This window comes from Myotis myotis, unplaced genomic scaffold, assembly GCF_014108235.1.
Source record: "Myotis myotis isolate mMyoMyo1 unplaced genomic scaffold, mMyoMyo1.p scaffold_m19_p_3, whole genome shotgun sequence".
Lineage (NCBI taxonomy): Eukaryota > Metazoa > Chordata > Mammalia > Chiroptera > Vespertilionidae > Myotis > Myotis myotis.
Window position 1 is genome coordinate 110964588 of NW_023416335.1, and position 20161 is coordinate 110984748.

Sequence of the window (20161 nt, forward strand, 5' to 3'; positions counted from 1 at the left end):
TTTATTTATCTGTCCCTGTATTACAAGTGTGGTGGAAAATAGATGGGTATTGGTGACAGAATTAAAATTCCTACTACTTTTTCCTGTTCATTATAGAGTCTGTTTAAAAATTTTAAAGGTGTGCCGAAACCGGTTTGGCTCAGTGGATAGAGCGTCGGCTTGCGGACTGAGGGGTCCCGGGTTCGATTCCGGTCAAGGGCATGTACCTGGGTTGCGGGCACATCCCCCAGTGGGAGATGTGCAGGAGGCAGCTGATCGATGTTCCTCTCTCATCGATGTTTCTAACTCTCTATCTCTCTCCCTTCCTCTCTGTGAAAAATCAATAAAATATATATTTTTTTAAAAATTTTAAAGGTGACAACCTAATGAATGATAGTCTATAGACAATTGGAACTCTCTTCTGATTTCTCTCTTTTATTGATTACAGAGAGAGCTGGTTGAAAGTCAGGCTCTGTTTTGTGTCCATTTCCAAAGAGGTCATAAATACCCCCTGCTTCCCAAGGCCACTGTGTTTGCTGAACAACCCCAATGGCTGCCATTTATGAAACACATAAATGGTTCCCCTTGGGGCTACCACTGTGGCAACCCACATCTAAAATTGTAAAGTGTGTTAAAGGCAAAAATCTTCATTAATCAGAAATAAAGTTCATGGTCAATATGTGTTTTGTATTTTCTATTTTTTTTGTCTAAAAGTAGTTCTGAACAGAATACCAACCAAAATTACATCACAAAAACTTTAAATGTATTTATAGAGCAAATAAGTTACATAGATAAACTTTGAATATGTTTCTGATGTGCAACAGGTTTACATGCACATATCTAACACTTGACAGCATTAAGTTTAAGGAAGAAAACTTAAGAATGGCCCTTTAGATAAATATTACAAATAAAGTGTGACATTTCTTAAGGAACAAAGTGACAACTCATATTTTACCTTTATAATTCTACTTCTGGCTATCCAAATAGATATTAAAATATGCATGCATGACAGGTGAAAAAGACTTGGGATTTATCATGTGAATGTTTTTAACTCTCTTCTACAAAATGGCAAAGTTGGTTAAAATTAGCACTCATCCTTCTGTAGTATAAATATGCTCATAAAAGCAACCTTTTAGTAAAAAGCAGCCAAGATCCATAAAAAAAGGTTTATCTGGACAATTTTTGGTAATAAGGTCCTAATCACAGACCCCTGCAAAGAGATCCATGGTTTTAAGAAACAGTAGCCTAGCAACATAAGAAAGGTACTTCATAGCAGCTCTTTTAGGTATAGTAATTGTATTCAAATTACAGTGTACATTAAATTGTCCATTTACAATTCCCTTTTCACATATACAGGCTGTCAGCTTTTGACCATCTTTTAGTTTTCAATGGCCAGCTTCATTCTGCCTGTCCCATCCTCAGTTCACACAAAAAAAGAAAGAAAAGAAAGCAAAAATAAAGGGAAAGAATATGTACAAGTTTTATAATATTTTTTTTGTGTGAAGGAACATTGCACTTTTGCCAATCTAAAGTAGTTTCTAGAAAGGAAGGGTATTGTTCAAGGTAGTCGACTTTGGTATGCAATAGAAGTCACTTCTTCAGTAGTGAGTTGCATTTGCTCAGTAAAATAACACATTTGTGCTACATAGCATGGCAGATGGAGTCTGTCCTCAAATGTTTTATGTTACCTTGGTTCTTAGTATTGCTACATGTTGGAAGTTCTGTCATCCCCTTTAGAAAAAGTCCAACAGGTAACAAGAGGGAGAACAGTCTGACCAAGTCTTCTGAAGGCTGAAAAGATACTGAGTGATGTTACCCAAGCATGGCAGCACACCCATCTTGGGACCCATCGGTGACAGGGGCCTCCTGTCAGAGACTAGTGCCGGAAACACTGGAGTCTGGAAGAAAAGCAGTGAGGACTCGATAACTCTGGGCCCTGCGAATCATATCTCGAATCTCCATGTTCAGCTCCATCAGCTTGGTGCAGATTTCGGTCAGGCTCTGGTTAGACCCCACCAAAGCGTAAGTACCTGTTTGTCCTAGAGTTTGATGACGGAAATATATATTCAGTAGTGTCTGGACCTCATCATCAGAACTGCTTCCAAAGATGTCATTGGGCCACAGACTTCTGCATTCAAAAAAAGAAGAGCACAGGTTATAGGCACTATTAGTCATAAAGAGTAGAAATTATGAGTCTGTTAGTATAAGAATATTTTATTTATAAAAAAGCATTATTAAGATAAAATTCACACATTATACAATTCACAAATCTAAAGTTCTGAAACCATCACCATAAATTATTAATATTAAATGTTATTGGCTTTGATAAAAAATATCTAAAGTATAAGCTTGGAATCTGATAATTTAGAAACACTTATTTGCTATGTCATGATTCCAATGAATATGTGAATATACTATCAAAATATAGGGGTAAAACACCCAAAAAGATACATTCAAATATTAGATTTCAAAATTATGTTGGGGTATATACTTAATTTTTTTTTAATATACTTTATTTCAACGATTTCCTATACCCCTCCTCGTTGGCAACAATCAGTTTGTTATTTATATCTATGGGTCTGTTTTGTTTATTCATTTTTTTTTATATTCCACATATGGTATTTGTCTTACTCTCTGACTTCTTTCACTTAGCATAATACCCTTTAGATCCATCCATGTTGTTGAAAATGGCAAGATTTCATTATTTTTTATGGTCAATATTCCATTGTGTCTATGTACCATCAATTTTTTATCCACTCATCTATTGACAGGCACTTGGATTGCTTCCATATCTTGGCTATCTATATATATAAAAGGCTAATATGAAAAGTGTACCCTCGGGAGTTTGACCTGGAGACTGGGAGTTGGATCACACGCTATGACGTGTGCTGACCATCAGGGGGTGGTGAGGAACACAGCAGGTGATCAGCGGCAGTGGTGGGGCTCTGAGGGAGCAAGGGAAGGAGGAGGCAGGGAGGCAGGTAGGCAGGGGGAATGGCACAGTGGCAGTGTGTGGGTGGTGAGGGAAGGGGGAGGGGAGAAGGAGAGGTGGGAATCTGATTGGCCATGATTGCTGGCCAGGCCTAGGGAACCTAACCATGCACAAATTTCATGCACTAAGCCTCTAGTCATAAATAATACTGCAAAGAACATAGGAGTGCATATATCTTTTTGAATTAGTGTTTTGGATTTCTTCAGTTAGATAACTAGAATTGGAATTACTGGGTCATATGATAGTTCTATTTTAATTAAGTTTAATTTTTCATCACCATATGGTAGTTCTATTTTAATTATTTGAGGAACATCCAAATTGTTTTCCATAGTGGCTTCACCAATTGCAGTCCCACCAATAGTGTACATCCTTGCCAGCACTTGTTTGTTGACTTTTTGATGACAGCCATTCTGACAGATGTGAGGTAGTATGGCATTGTGGTTTTATTTTGCATTTCTCTGGTGATTAGTGATATTGAACATCTTTTCATAGGTCTCTTGGCCATCTGTATGTACTCTTTGAAAAAATATCTATTCAGGTCCTCTGCCCATTTTTAGATTGGATTGTTTGTTTTTTTCAAGTTTACATGTTCTTTATATATTTTGGATATTAACCCCTTATTGGATGTATCATTTGTGAATATCTTCTCCCATTAAGTAGGTTGTGTTTTGGTGATGATTTTCTTTGCTTGCACAATTTTTAGTTTGATGTAGTCCCATTCCCCCTCCCCTCCTTTGGTTGCTCTATACCAGTGGTTCTCAACCTTCCTAATGCCGCGACCCTTTAATACAGTTCCTCATGTTGTGGTGACCCCCAACCATAAAATTATTTTTGTTGCTACTTCATAACTGTAATTTTGCTACTGTTATGAATAGTAATGTAAATATCTGATATGAATGATGTATTTTCATTGTTACAAATTGAACATAATTAAAGCATAGTGATTAATCACAAAAACAATATGTAATTATATATGTGTTTTCCGATGGTCTTAGGCAACCCCTGTGAAAGGGTCATTCGACTCCCAAAGGGGTCGTGACCCACAGGTTGAGAACCGCTGCTCTATACCAAGGAGACATATCTAGAAAGATATTGCTAAGACTGATGTCAGAGAGTCTACTGCCTATGTTTTCTTCTAGGAGTTTTGTGGTTTCAGGTCTTATATTTAAGTCTTTAATTCATTTGAATTTATTTTTGCATATGGTGTAAGAAGGTGGTCTAATTTTGTTTTTTTGCATGTATCTGTCCAATTTTCCCAGCATCACTTATTGAAGATACTGTTCTTATCCCATTGTATATTCTTGCCTCCTTTGTCATAGATTAATTGACCATATAGGCATGGGTTTATTTCTGGGTTTTCTATTACATTGATTTCTATATTTGTTTTTATTCCAGTATCATACTATTTTGGTTATTGTAGTTTTGTAGCATAGTTTGAAAGTACTTCATATTGTTTTTTCTTTCTTTGGATATTTGTGGTTTTTTATAGTTATATATAAATTTTAGGATTAGTTGTTCTAGTTCTGAGAAAAATGCTATTGCTATTTTTGCTTTTGAATCTGGACATTGCTTTTGGTAGTAAGGATATCTTATTAATCATTCCTTCATTTATTTGTACCCTCTTTGATTTCTTTAATATTTTATAGTTTTTCAGGATTCAGGTCTTTCACCTCTTTGATTAAATTTATTTCTAAAAATGTTATATTTTTTGATGCAACTGTAAATAAGATTGTTTTCTTAATTTCCCCTTCTGATTATTCATGATTGGTGTGTGGAAATGCAACAGATTTCTCTAAGTTGATTTTGTATCCTGCAAATTACTGAATTTATTTATTAGTTCTGATCATTTTTGGGTGGAGTCTTTAGTAGCATGTAATCTAAAAATTGTGAGTTGTACTTCTTCCTTTCCAATTTTTATCCTTTTAATTTCTTTTTCTTGTCGGATTGTTGTGACTAGGACTTCTAATACTGTGTTGAATAGAAGTGGTAATAGTGGGTATCCTTGTCTTGTTCATGATCTTAGAAGATAGGCTTTCAGCTTTTCACCACTGAGTATGATATTAGCTGTGTGTGTGTCATATAAAGCCCCAACCCCCCAATCGGCCCTACCCTGAGCGTGACTGAGGGTGGCATCGCAACCTCCCAATTTGCCCTGCTCTGTGCATGACAAGGGGTGGTGCCCCAACTCCCCAATCGGCCCTGCTCTGAGCCCGACCAGGGGCTGCACCTAGGGATTGGGCCTGCCGTCTGCCACCCGGGAGCAGGCCTAAGCCAGTAGGTCGTTATCTCCCGAGGGGTCCCAGACTGCGAGAGGGCACAGGCCGGGCTGAAGGCCCCCCCCCCCCCCCGGAGTGCACAAATTTTTGTGCACCGGGCCTCTAGTCTATGTAATAAAAGGCTAGGCAACTGTTATGGTGGAACTACCAGAATGACCTGTTGCTATGATGCGCACTGACCATCAGGGGGCAGACGCTCAATGCAGGAGCTGCCCCCTGGTGGTCAGTGCGCTCACATAGGGGGAGCGCTGCTCAGCCAGAAGCTGCCACAGTGGGAGCCTCTCCTGACTCTGCAGCAGCACTATCGAGTGGTAGCAGCAGGCCAGGATGAGCACAAGCGGCGTGGCACCTGGCCCTGATTCGGGCTCCTCCCTGGCTGCCTGCTGCTTGGTGCACTTCTACATCCCCTGAGGGGTCCTGAACTGTGAGAGGGCATGGGCTGGGCTGAGGAATCGCCTCCCCCCCCCCCCCCAGTGCACAAATTTCATCCACCAGGCCTCTACTCTACCCTAATAAAAAGGAAACATGCAAATTGACCATCCCTCTGCTACTCCCACCAGCCAATCAGGGTGAATGTGCAAATTAACCCAACAAAGATGGTGGTGGCCACAGAGCTAGAGGCTTGGGTTGCCCCTGGCGACAGAGGAAGCCAAGCTTCCTGCCTGCCCTGGCCGCCACTGAAGGAGAGTGGCTGGGGGCCTGGGATGCTGGGGGCGACCCAGGCTTCCAGCCGGCCCTGGGCTCCGCTCAAGGAGTGGCTGGGGGCCTGGGTCTCTGGGGGGCATGGCCAGCCTGAAAATGGCCCTCAGCCCCTCACCTAGGCTGGCCACACCCCTATGAAGTAAGAGTCCCCGCTGGGGGGCCTGGCAAGCCTGCAAACAGCCATCATCCCCTCACCCAAGGTGGCCAGGCACCCCAGCTGGGACCCCCACCCTGAAAGGGGGTATGGCCAGCCTGAAAACAGCCCTCAGCCCCTCGCCCAGGCCACCCCATGCCCCAAGGGAAACCCCATCCTGTTCGGGACACCCTTCAGGGCAAACCAGCCAGCCCCCACCCGTGCACCAGGCCTCTATACTAATAAAAGGGTAATATGCTAATTAGACTGGGAAACCTTCCAGGAGACCTTCTGGACATTCTTCTGGACAAAGCCATGGTGGCGGGGCCAAGGTAGAGGTGGTTAGAGGCCAAGAGGGGAGGGCAGTTGTGGGTGATCAGACCAGTATGGGATGGCAGTTGTGGGTGATCAGGCCGGTGGAGGGGGCAGTTGGGGGTGAGCAGACCAGCAGAGGGTCCAGTTGGGGGCAAGCAGGCCATCAGTGGGGGTCAGTTTGGGGGTGATCAGGACTGTGGAGGGACAGTTTGGAGTGAGCAGGCCAGCAGGGGGGTAGTTGGGGGTGAGCAGGCCAATGGGGAGGGAAGGTGGGGGCGAGCAAGCCAGGAGGGGGGCAGTTGGGGGTGAGCAGGTCAGCAGGGGGGGCAGTTGGGGGCAAGCACACTGGCATGGGGGGAAGTTTGGGGTGATCAGGCTGGTGGGGGGCATTTGGGGACAAGCAGGCCAGTGGCGGGGGGCAGTTGGGGGTGAGCAGGCTGGCAGGCAGAGTGGTTAGGGGCAATCAGGCAGGCAGGCAGTTGAGCGGTTAGGAGCCAGAAGTCCTGGATTGCGAGAAGGATGTCCTACTGCCAGTTTAGGCCCCATCCCTGTAAACCGGCAGTAGGACATCCTTCCAGGGGTCCCAGATTGGAGAGGGTTCAGGCCAGGCTGAGGGACACCCCCCGCTCCCATGCAGGAATTTCATACACAAGGCCACTAATATTTTATAAATGTCTATTAAGTATATCTGGTGTAATTTGACATTGAAGGCCATCACTTCCTTATTAATTTTCATTCTGGATGATCTAGGCATTGATGTGAGTGGGGTGTTAAAATCCCCTACTATCTATACTAATAAAAGGGTAATATGCTAATTAGACCGGATGTCTTCCGGATGTCCTTCCTGACAAAAGCCAGGGGCTTGGCTGGCCTGCAAACCGTCCCTGGCCCCTTGCCCAGACAGGCCCCACCTCCCAACAGGGATCCTCACCCCATCTGGGGTGTGGTAGGCTTGCAAAGTGTGGGCAGCTCCTCACCCAGGCTGGCCTCGTCCCCGCGGCCCCTGCTCCAGTAGCCTCGCCCCCAGCGGGCTCCCCCACCCAAATCTGGGACCCCCTTCAGGGCAGGCCAGCTGGTCCCAACCCATGCACCAGGCCTCTATCCTATATAATCAAAGGGTAATATGCAAATGGACCCTAAAGGCAGAGGGACCAGAACAACTGCTGGACCAGTCACTATGATGTGCACTGACAACCTCTTGGTCCCTTTTCCTGACCGACAGGCTCTGATTGCCTGATGGTCACCTGCTGTGGGGCTGGAGCCGGCAAGTGGGCAGGAACAGCCAACCTCTCGGTCCCTTCCCCTGGCCGTCAAGCACCTATCACCCGAAGGTGAACAGGGAACCGGGGGTGGGTGGTGGGGCTGGCTGCGGCAGCTGGGGAAGATGGCCCTGATCATAGGCCAGGCCTAGGGACCATACCCGTGCATGAATTTCGTGCACTGGGCCCCTATATATATATAAAAGCCCAGCGACCAGAACAGTGGAACAACCAGAATGACTGGAATGACCAGTGGCTATGAGGTGTACTGCGGCAGCCAACTAGCCTGATCCGGACCACCGATCGCCTCCCCACCCTGATCAGGGGTGGGGCCAGCTGGCCAACCTCCCATGGCCCCTCACCCCCACTGGCCCGGCCTAGTGGATCCCCATCGGAGCAGGCCAGCTGGACCCCATCCATGCACTGGGCCTCTAGTTATTATATAACTGAGAATTTCTCCCTTTATGTCCATTAATATTTGCTTTATATTTTTAGGTGTTATTTTATTGGGTGTGTAGATATTTATGATTATTATGTCCTCTTCTTGGATTGGTAATTAGGTAATGTTCTTCTTTGTCTTTATTTACATTATTTGTTTTAAAGTCTATTTTGTTTGATATGAGTATTGCTAAACCAGCTTTCTGTTTTGGTTTGAATGGAATTCTTTTCCCATCCTTTCACTTTCAGCCTTTATGTGTCTTTCAATTTGAAGTGAGTCTCTTATATGTACCATATTCAGCCACCCTTTGTTTTTTTATTGGAACATTTAATCCATTTACATGTAAAGTTATTATTAATAGGTAGATACATATCATAATTTTATCAATTTCTTGTTTGATTTTTATAGTCCTCTGTTTCTTTTTTCTTTTGATCTCTTCCCTTGTGTTTTGCTGGTTTCTTTAGTGTTTTGTTTGGATTCTGGTTTCCTAATACTTTGTGTATCTTTTGTAAGTTTTTGGTTTTAGGTTACTATGAGGTTTATATATATATATAATTATATATCTATAGCAGTCAATTTTAAGCTGATAGTCATTAACATTTGAATATATTCTAAAAGGACTACATTCCCTCCCCCTCCATGCCTTTTTGTGTGTGTGAATTTTTTTTATTAAAGTATAGTTGGCATATAATGTAATATTAGTTTCAGGTGTACAACATAGTGATTTGACATTTATCTATCTTACTAAATGCCTATCACACTAAGTCTAGTAATAACCTGTCATCATGCAAAGTTATCACACTACTATTAACTATATTCCCCTCACGATTTCACCCATCCCTCCCCTCTTTGTTTTTTGTTTCTATAAGTCTTTGTTTTGTTTGTGCATTTGTTTTGATTTAAAAAAATTACACATGTAAATGAAATCATGTGCTATTTGTCTTTGTCTGACTTACTTCACTTAGCATAATACTCTCTAGGTCTATCCAAGTTGTTGCAAATGGCAGGGTTTCATTTTTTTTTAATTGCTGAGTAAAATTCCATTGTACTGTTTATATACCAAATCTCCTTTATCAATTCATCTGTTGATGGATACCCAGGTTGCTTTCATAACTGTTATTTATTTAATATGTTTTAATTGATTTTTAGAGAGAGAGGAAGGGAGAGGGATAGAGAGATAGAAACAATGATGAGAGAGAAACATCAGCAATTGGCTGCTTCTTTCACATCCCCTACTGGGAATCAAGCCTGAACTGGGGCATGTGCCATGACCAGGAATCGAACTAGCAACCTCTTGCTTCATGGGTAAATGTTCAACCACTGAGCAACACAGGCTGGGCATAACTGTTATTTTAAATAATGCTGTAGTGACACAGGTATCCATATATCTTTTCAAATTAGTGTTTTAGTTTTATTTGGATAAATACCCAGAACAGATTGCTTGGTCATATGGTAAGTCTATTTTTTTAAAGACATCTCCATACTGTTTTCCATAGTGGCAGTACCAATTTGCAGTCCCACATGGATACTGCACAAAATACAAGATGGCCTTGCAACATTTCTTGTAATGGTGGTTTGGTCTTAACAAGCTCCTTTAACTTTTTCTTGTCTTGGAGGCTCTTTATTTCTTCTTTAATTTTAAGTGCTCACCTTTCTGGGTAAAGTATTCTTGCTTATAGGTCCTTGCTTTTCATCACTTCAAATAATTCATGGCAGCCCCAGAATAAATCCTACTTGATCATGGTGTTATGATCTTTTTAATACATTGCTGGGTCTGGTTTTCTAATAGTTATTGAGGATTTTAGTATATATGTTCATCAGGGATATTGGCCTGTAATTTTCCTTTTTTGGGTAGTGTTTTGGAATTAGGATAATGCTGGCTTCATAAAAAGAGCTTGGAAGTGTTCCTTCCTCTTGATTTTTTTTGGAATAGTTTGAGGAGGATAGGTATTAGTTCTTCTTTGAATGTTTGGTTAAATTCTCCTGTAAATCCATCCAGTACAGGACTTTTGTTTGCTGGCAGTTTTTAAATTACTGCTTCAATTTCATCAGTTTGCAAATCAATAACTATGATATATGACATGGACAAATATGAAAGATAAAAGTAACATGATCATATCAATCGATGCAGAAAAAGCATCTGACAAAATCCAGTACCCCCGGTTTTTTTTGATAAAAACTTTCAGTAAAGTGGGAATAGAGGGATCATACTGGAACATAACAAAGGCCATATATGACAAACCCACAGCCAACATCATATTCAATGGGCAAAAACTAAAACCATTTCCCCTAAGAACAGGAACAAGACAGAAATGTCTGCTTTCACCACTCTTATTCAATATAGTACTGGAAGTCCTAGCCACAGCAATAATACAAGAAGAAGATATAAAAGGCATCAAAATTGGAAGGGAGAAAGTAAAACTGTCATTATTCACAGATGACATGATATTGTACATAGAAAACCCTAAAGAAAGTCTCTACCAGGAAACTACTAGACTTAATAAATTAATTTGGCAAGGTAGCAGGATACAAAATCAACATCCAGAAATTGATGGCACTTTTATACACCAATAATGAACTCTCAGAAAGAGAAACTAAAAAGCAATATCATTTACCATTGCAACAACAACAACAACAAGAAAAAGATACCTAGGGATAAACTTAACTAAGGAGGTAAAAGGCCTGTACTTGGAAAACCATAGGGCATTGAAAAAAGTAATAGAGAAAAATATAAAAAAATGGAAACATATACCATGTTCATGGATTGGAATAATTAACATCATTAAAATGTCTATACTACCCAAAGTAATCTATAGATTCAATGCAATCCCTATTGAAATACCAATGACATACTTCATAGAATTAAACAAATACTCCAAAAATTTATATAGAACCATAAAAGACCCCGAATAGCTGCAGCAATCTTGAGAAAGAAGAACAAAGTTGGAGGGATTATAATACTGGATATCAAACTATACTACAAAGCCATGAAACCAAAAGAGCTTGGTCCTGGCACAAGAACAGGCATATAGACCAATGGATCAGAACAGAGACCGCAGAAATTGACCACACCATTATGGTCAATTAATATTTGACAAAGGAGGCAAGAACATACAATGCAATCAAGACAGTCCCTTCAACAAATGGTGCTGGGAAAACTGAACAGACACATGCAAAAAGTTGAAACTAGACCATCAACTTACACCATGCACAAAAATACTAGTAAACTCAAAATGCATAAAAGACTTAAATGTAATGCATGAAACCATAAAAATATAGAAGAAAACATAAGCAGTAAAATCTCAGACATCTCATGTAGCAGAATCTTTGCCAATACATATCCTAGGGCAAAGGAAACTAAGGAGAAAATAAGCAAATGGGACTATCTATACTAATAAAAGGGTAATATGCTAATTAGACTGGACATCTTCCGGAGACCTTCCGGGCGTCTTTCCGGACAAAGCCATGGTGGCAGGGGCCGAGGTAGAGGCAGTTAGGGGTGATCAGGCTGGCAGTGGGGAGCAGTTAGGGGGCAATCAGGCTGGCAGGGGGGAGCAGTTAGGAAGTGATCAGGCCAGCAGGGGGGAGCAGTTAGGGGGCAATCAGGCTGGCGGGGGGAGCAGTTAGGAAGTGATCAGGACAGCAGGGGGAGCAGTTAGGGGGTGATTAGGTTGGCAGGGGAGGGCTTTTAGGGGCATCAGGCCAGCAGGCAGGGGTGGTTAGGGGCAATCAGGCAGGCAGGCAGGCAGGCAGGTGAGCGGTTAGGAGCCAGCAGTCACAGATTGCGAGAGGGATGTTTGAGTACCAGTTGTGGGATTGGGCCTAAACCAGCAGTCAGACATCCCCCAAGGGGTCCTGGATTGGATAGGGTGCAGGCTGGGCTGAGGGACCCCCCCATGCAAAATTTTGTACACCAGGCCTCTAGTATCAAAATAAAAAGATTCTGCACAGCAAAAGAAACCACCATCAAAATGAAAAGGGAACCCACTATATGGGAGAACATTTTTGCCAATGATACATCTGATAAGGGATTAATATCCAAAATATATGAGTACTCATACAAATCAACAAACAGATGACAAACAATCCAATTAAAAAATGGTCAGAGGACCTGACTAGACACTTCTCCAAAGAGGACATTCAAATAGCCAAGAGACATGAAAAAATGCTCAAAGTTCCTAATCGACAGATAAATGCAAATTAAAATCACAATGAGATATCACCTCACACCTGTCAGAATGGCTACCATCAACAAATCAACAAACAAGTGCTGGCAAGGATGTGGAAAAAAGGGAACACTAGTTTACTGCTGATGGGAATGTAGATTTGTGTAGTCACTATGGAAAACAGTATGGAATTTCCTCAAAAAATTAAAAATGGAACTTCTGTTTGATCCAGCAATCCCACCTCTTGGAATATAACCTAAAAACCCTGAAATATCAATCAGAAAGAATATATGCAACCCTATGTTTATAGCAGCATTATTTACAATAGCTAATATTTGGAAACAGCCCAAGTGCTCATCAGTAGATGAATGGTTAAAAAAACTGTGGGACATTTACAGAATGGAATACTATTCAGCTGTGAAAAAGATATGTATATATTATCCTTTGAGACAGCATGGATAGACTAGGAGAATATTATGCTAAGTGAAATAAACCAATCTCAGAGAGACAAATATCACACGATCTCACTTATTTGTGGAATCTAATGAACAAAATGACCAACAAAATAAGACCCAAAGCATGGAGGCATGGAACAGACTGGCATACCTTGATGTGGGGATGGGGGGATGAGAAGAATGAAACCAAAGAACTTATATCCTTTTATGCATAGCCCATGGATGCAGGCAATAGGGTGGTGAAGACCTGGGGTGTGTGTAGGGGCTGGGAGGAGGGGGATAAAAGGGGGGAAAATGGGAGACATCTGTAATACTATAAACAGTAAAAATATACATTAAAAAAATAAACATTTCATGGCAATCCTTTCTGGCTTGAAATGTTTCTGTTGATAAATCAGCTGACAGTCTTAATCAGAACTCCCTTGTAGGTAATGAAATGTCTTTCTCTTGATGCTTTTAAGGTTCTCTCTCTGTCTTTAATTTTTGACATTCTAATTATGATGTGTCTTAGTGTGGGCCTCTCTAGGTTTATCTTGTTTGGGATGCTCTGTGCTTCCTAGCTTGTGTGTCTTTTTCCTTCACCAGATTAGGGAAGTTTTGTCATTATTTCTTCAAATAGGTTCTCATTTTTTTGCTAGCTCTCCTTTCCTTCTGATTCAGATGTTGTTGTGCTTCATTGTTATATCAAAGGTCCCTTAATCTATGTTCATTTTTGTTCTTTTTTTCCTTTTTGTTGCTCTAATTGGCTGTTGTCTTCCACCTTGTCTTCCAAATTGCTGATTTGATCCTCTGTTTTATCCATCCTACTATATATTTCTTCTAATGTATTCTTCATTTCTAACTGGTTCTTTTTTTAATGGTTTCTATATCCTATTTTATGCTTACTATCTCCTTAAGTTCTCATTGATATCTGTTCTTCCCCTATGTTCCTTGACCATCCTTATAACCACTGTTTTGAACTCTATAGCTGGTAAATTTCTTGCCTCCATTTCATTTAGAACTTTTTCTGAAGATTTCTACTGTTTTCATTTGGGGATGTTTCATTGTCTACCCATTTTTGCTCCCTCTTTGTGTTTGTTTCTATGTAGTAGGTAGATCTGTTATGACTCCAAGTTTTGGTAGGTTGGCCTTATGCAATAGGTGTCCTGTGGAACCCTGTGGCACAGTCCCCTTGATCACCTATGGTGGGTGCTATAGGAATGTCCCATGTGTGTGTTATGTGGGCCCTCCTGATGTAATTGAATCTTGATTGCAATTGGCCCATTAATTTCTGAGGCTGACCCTCAGCCTGGCTGATTGTGAAGATCTACCTTGATCACAGTGTATGAGGTTCTGACCATACAGAGTGGGATTTGCCTCTGCAGGGTCTTGTGCCTACTGAAATATCTTTTTGGATATGCTACTCATGAAGCTAATTGGATCTTTCTCTGATGTAGTCTGAAGCTAGCCACTGGGTGTATTCATTTTGGGGCCTCTTGGGAGGGTCTCTGATGCAGGCCAATGTCAGACACTGCCTGTGACTGGCCTTGGGCAACGTGTTTGGAGCTACAAAGTAATACACTGTTCGTGACTGGCTCTACTGGACCTGGGTGTGTGCAGGAAGGACTAAGCTGCACACCAAGGCTGACTTTTACCAGTACTGACCTGGGGACAGGTCAGCAAAAGAAACCCTGACATCTGCCTCCCCCTGCCTTTACCTGCCAGCTGCCTGTTAGGCTCATTCACTAGAAGAGCCTCTAGCAGTACTCAGTTTGTCTTCATTTCTGCCCAGACCTTGGCAGGGTGGAGCCACCAAGAGTTGAGATGGTGGGGAAGTCAGGAGCCCAGAAAGTAGAGCTAATGGATCTCCTGTGAGGGGTGGCACTAGTCAAGTTCAAAGGAAAGTAAGGGGAATGGCCCCCAGCCCCTAAGCCACATAATTCAGTCACTGATACCTCCTTAGTTTGCCCAGATCTCTATACCCTGGCCCAGGCAGCTGACTTCTTAGAAGGGTGGAAGCTCCACAGGGTAAATCAACAGGGAGACCAGATGGTGAGGCTGCTGCATCACCTCAAGCTGATACCCAATGAAGGAGCATGCTCCACCCAAGAAAGATGGCATCTGCTGTGCAATAGAATGACTCAACACAGGGAGTCCTGTGGGTTGGTCCCTTAACTCTTTCCTCAGAACCACAAACATAAGGCTCTCCTCACATGACTCTAGTCTGCTCCACCCTCTTTCCACCAGAGCCCAGAGTGAGTGGCTGCAAATGATGTTTTGTGCATTAGCCCTTTAAAAGGGCACCTGTGTCTCTAACAGACTTCCATCTCTCTCTGGTGGACAGAATCCCCACTGGTTTTCACAGCCAGATGTTATGTGGGCACCTCTTCCTGGCTCTGGTGCACTGGGTTCAGAAGCCCAGCTTGGGGCTGAGTCCCCATGTGTTTTAGCAGGATCTTTTGCACCTGAGATATCCCTTGGAATCTCAGCTGCGGCTCAAAGGAGTAGGTCAGCCCTTTTTGTGTGTCTGTACCTCCTATCAGTCTCCATGTAGCTTCTTCTGTAAATCTTTGGTTGCAAGACTTCTCTTCAGCTAGTCTTCAGTTGATTATTCTGGTTGATTGCTATATGTTTTAGTTTACTTCCAAGGTCCTGAAAGGAGGTGAGTGAAGCTTCCACCTACTCTGCCACCACCTTATATCTGATTTATATTTGTTTGTAGTATAGTTCAAAATAGGGAACATGATACCTTAAACTTTGTTCTTCTTTCTCAAGATTTCTTTGGCATTTGGGGTCTTTTGTGATTCCATATAAATTTTAAGATTACTTGTTATAGTTTTGAGAAGAATGGCATTGGAATTTTAGTAAGAACTGCTTTGATTGATTTGGGTAGTAAGGTAAGTTTAATGTTATTAATCTTTTCAAATTATGAACATGGTATATCCTTCCATTAATTTGTGCCTTCTTGAATATCTTTCTTCAATCTTATGGTTTTCAGAGTATAGGTCTTTTGACCTCTTTGGTTAAATTTATTCCTAGGTATATTATTTTTTTGATGCAATTGTAGATGAGATTTTCTTCTTCATTTGTCCTTCTGATCATTCATTATTAGTGTATATTAATTTTGTGTTCTGCTATATTGCTGCATTCATTTATTAATGACTTTTTGTGGCGTCTGTAGGGTGTTCCTTATATAGTTTCATATCATCTACTATCAGCAACCATTTTATCTTTTTCTTTCCAATCTAGATGCCCTTTGTTTCTTTTTCTTATCTTCTGTGGCCAGGACTTCCAATACTACAGGGTGGGGTAAAAGTAGGTTTACAGTTGTGAGTATGTGAAACACAGAGTTTATTCTTGTATTATTATTTATTACTTATTATATTATTTGCCATACAACTAACATAAGCCTACTTTTGCCCACCTTGTATATTGAATAATAGTGGTGAGAGTCAGCATTTTTATTTTTGATCTTAAAGAAAAAGCTTTCAGCTTTTCACCAACTAGCATGTTAGCTATGAGCTTTTCATGTATATCCTTATCATTTTGTGGTACGTAAGTTCCTTCTTTAACCACTTTATTGAGAGTTTTCTTTAAAACCATAAATGGATGTTGAATTTTGTAAATTGCTTTTTTTCCCTTCATCTTTTGAGATTATCAAATGATTTTTAGCTGTGGGTTTATGTGCTGTATCACATTAATTGATTTGTGGGTATTAAACCATCCTTCCATACCTGTTATAAATCCCACTTGGTCATGGTGTATAATATTTTAAATGTATTTTTGCATTCAGATTGCTCATATTTTCCTGAGAAATTTTTTCATCTATGTTCATCGCTGTGACCAGCTTGTAATTCTCATTTTTTGCTAGTGTCTTTGTTGGTTTAGTTATCAGGGTAATGATGACCTTGTATAATAAGTTTGAAAATGTTCTTCCTCTTCAGTATTTTTGAATAACTTGATATGGATAGGTATTACTTCTTAAAAACAAAACATGTTTGGTAGAATTCACCTGTGAAGTTGTCTGGTCCTGGGCTTTTGTTAGGATTTTTTAAATTACTGCTTTAATTTTACTGCTAGTAATAGGTCTGTTCATATTTTCTTTTCATTTTTTGTTTAGTCTTGTATATTTCTAGAAATTTATCCATTTCTTCTGGGTTGTCCAATTTTTTTGGCATCTAATTGTTCATAGTATTCTTTAATGATCCTTTGTATTGCTGTGTTGTTAGTTTTAATATCTCCTCTTTAATTTCTGATTTTATTTATTTAGGCCCCTCTCTCTTTATCTTGACTAGAGGTTTGCCAATTTACTTATCTTTTCCAAGAATCAGTTCTTAGTTCTTTGCTCTTTTCTATTTTTTTAAGCTCTATTTTATTCATTGTTCCTTTGATCTTTATTATTTCCTTTTTTTCTACTTTGTTGTTCTTTTTCTAGTTATTTTAAGTATAAAGTTATATTATCTATTTGGGAATATTCCTATTTCTTGAGATAGGCCTGTATAACTTAAATTCTCTCTTAGAAGTTTTTGTTTTCCTGTTTGATCCATTGATTGTATAGTAGCATGCTATTTAATCTCCACATACTTACGTTCTTTCCAGTTTTTTTCCTGTAATTTATAGTTTCATGCCATTATATTTGGAAAATATGCTTGATATAATTTCACTTTTTCTGAATTTTTGAGCATTGTTTTGTGTCCTAATATATGATTTGTCCTGGAAAATGTTTCATGTGCCCTTAAGAAAAATGGGCATTCTGCAGTGTGGGGATAAAACGATCTATAAATGTCCAATAAGTGGATCTTTCCTAATGTAACACATAAAGCCATTATTTCACTATTAATTTTCTGTCTTGATGATCTATCCATTGAGGTAAGTGTGATGTTAAAGTCCCCAATTATTATGTGTGATTGTTTATTTCTGCCATTATTTCCATTAATATTTGCTTTAAATACTAAGGTGCTCCTATGTTGGATATATCATAGATATAAACAAATGTTATATACTAGTCTTGGAATGACCACTTCATTATTATGTAATGTTCTTCTTTGTCTCTTTTTACATTGTGTTAAAGTCTGTTTAGTCTGATAATGAGTATTGCTACTCCAGCTTTCTAGTTATTTCTATATGAATGGAGTATCTTTTTCCATCCCTCACTTTGTCTGTGTGTGTCTTTTGATCTAAAGTGAGTCTCTTGTGGTAGCACATAGATGGGTATTTGTTTCTTTTAATCCTCACCTGAGCATATGTTTTACTGACTTGAGAGAGAGAGAGTGAGGGAAAAAGAGAGATAGAGAAATGAGAGAGAGAGAGAGAGAGAGAGAGAGAGAGAGAGAGAGAGAGAGAGAGAGAGAGAAATAAGAGAAACATCAGTCTAGGGCGGGGGGATAAAATGGACACATATGTAATACCCTTTGTAATACTTTAAGCAATAAATAAAAAAAATACATTAAAAAAAAAAAAAAGAGAAACATCAATTAATTATCTCCTATATGTGCCCCCACTGGGGATTGAACCTACTAACTGGGTATATGCCCTGACCAGTAATTGAACCGGCAACCTTTCTGTACACAGGATGATCCTCCAACCAAATAATCCATACTGGCCAGGGTGGGTCTTGTTTTTTTTTTTAAACCCATTTAGTCACTATATGTCTTTTGATTAGAGCATTGAGTCAGATACATTTATTTACTTATAGGTATGTGCTTATTGACATTTTGTTGTTTCTCTGTTCCTTTCTTTTCTTGTTGTTTCCTTTTGAATTCCTGGTTTTCTTTCGAGTTTTTTTTTTTTCTTTTTTCTATTGACTTTTTTGTTTATGTTGTGTCGGTTTTTTGTTTGTTGCTATCATGAGGTCCATATATATCCATTTATATCTATAGCAGTCTGTTTTCAGCTGATAGCTGTTTAAATCCAATGCATTCTAAAAGCACTGCATTTCACTCCCTCATCCATGCTTTGTTTTTGACATCATGCTTTATATATTTTTATTTTCTGTATCCCTCTGTATTGTAGCTGTAGTTAATTTTGCTACCTTTGTCTTTTAACCTTCTTTTAAGCTTTTTAAGTGTTTGATTCACTGTGCTCATTGTATGTGTTTATTATATTGCCTTTACCAGTGAGGTTTTTTCTTTCCTGTAGTTTCTTATTTCTGGTGATGGCTTTTTCTATTCTGTATGAAGAAGACCCTTTAATATTTCTTATAAAGATCTAGGGGTGGTGAACTTCTTTCGTTTGTGCTAGTCTTGAAAACTCTTTTATCTTACCTTGAATTCTGAACGATAACCTCGCTGGGTAAATTATTCTAGATTGTAGGTCCCTTTCTTTCAGCACTTTAATGTTTTTTTTTTTTTGTTTTTGTTTTTTTGTTTTTTTTTAAAATATATTTTATTGATTCTCTACAGAGAGGGAGGGAGAGAGACAGAGAGTCAGAAACATTGATGAGAGAGAAACATCGACCAGCCGCCTCCTGCACATCCCCCACCGGGGATGTGCCCGCAACCCAGGTACATGCCCCCGACCGGAATCGAACCCGGGACCTTTCAGTCCGCAGGCCGACGCTCTATCCACTGAGCCAAACCGGTTTCGGCAGCACTTTAACGTTTTGCCACTCCCTTATGTCCTTTAAAGTTACTGCTGAGAACTCAGTTGATAGCCTTATAGGATTCTTTTGCATATAACTCATTTTTCCTCTTTCCTTTTTTTAAAAAATATATATATATTTATTGATTTCAGAGAGGAAGGGAGAGGGAGAGAGAGAGATGGAAACATCAATGATGAGAGAGAATCACTGATCAGTTGCCTCCTGCATGCCCCCTTTTGGGGATCGAGCCTGCAACCCTCACATGTGCTCTTGACCAGAATCGAACCAGGGACCCTTTAGTCCACAGGCTGACGCTCTATCCATTGAGCCAAACCAGTTGGGGCTCTTCTTTTTCAAGATTATCTATTTATCTTTAACTTTGCCAATTTAATTATAATATACATTGATTTGGGCCTTTTTGTGTTCATCTTGTTTGGATCTTTCCTTGCTTCCTGGATTTGATGTCAGTTTCCTTCCCTAGATTAGGAAAGTTTTCAGCCATTATTTATTTTCTTTTTCTTTTGATATATTTTTATTGATTTCAGAGAGGCAGGGAGAGGGAGAGAAAGATAGAAACATCAATGATGAGAGAGAATAACTGATTGGCTGCCTTCTGCACTCTCCCCACTGGGGACTGAGGTGAAACCCAGGATGTGCCCTGACCGGGAATCGAACCGTGACCTCCTGGTTCATAGGTCAACGCTCAACCACTGAGCTATGCTGGCCGGGCGCCATTGTTTCTTCAAATATATTTTATGTGTTTTTCTTTCTCTTCACCTTTTGTAATCCCTATAATGAGCTGGTTACAACACTTGATCTTGATCTAGAGGTCTCTTATACTATTCTTATGTATTTATTTTTTTACTCCTCATCTGAGGATATTTTT

At 40.2% G+C, this 20161-nt stretch overlaps 1 protein-coding gene across 19 annotated transcripts in view; it reads right to left on the minus strand.

Moving 5' to 3' along the window:
* Window positions 1-720: 720 nt before the first annotated feature.
* FRY (FRY microtubule binding protein) overlaps window positions 721-20161 on the minus strand; it is a 611006-nt gene continuing 591565 nt past the window's right edge. For 16 of the 19 annotated variants that reach the window (XM_036299692.1, XM_036299683.1, XM_036299695.1 and 13 more), the window contains one exon: window positions 721-2107. In XM_036299692.1, coding sequence (XP_036155585.1) covers window positions 1849-2107 — 259 coding nt within the window. In that variant the 3' untranslated portion in view covers window positions 721-1848. The remainder of the gene's footprint in view (window positions 2108-20161) is intronic. The other 3 variants (XM_036299698.1, XM_036299697.1, XM_036299696.1) reach the window with 1 other exon arrangement.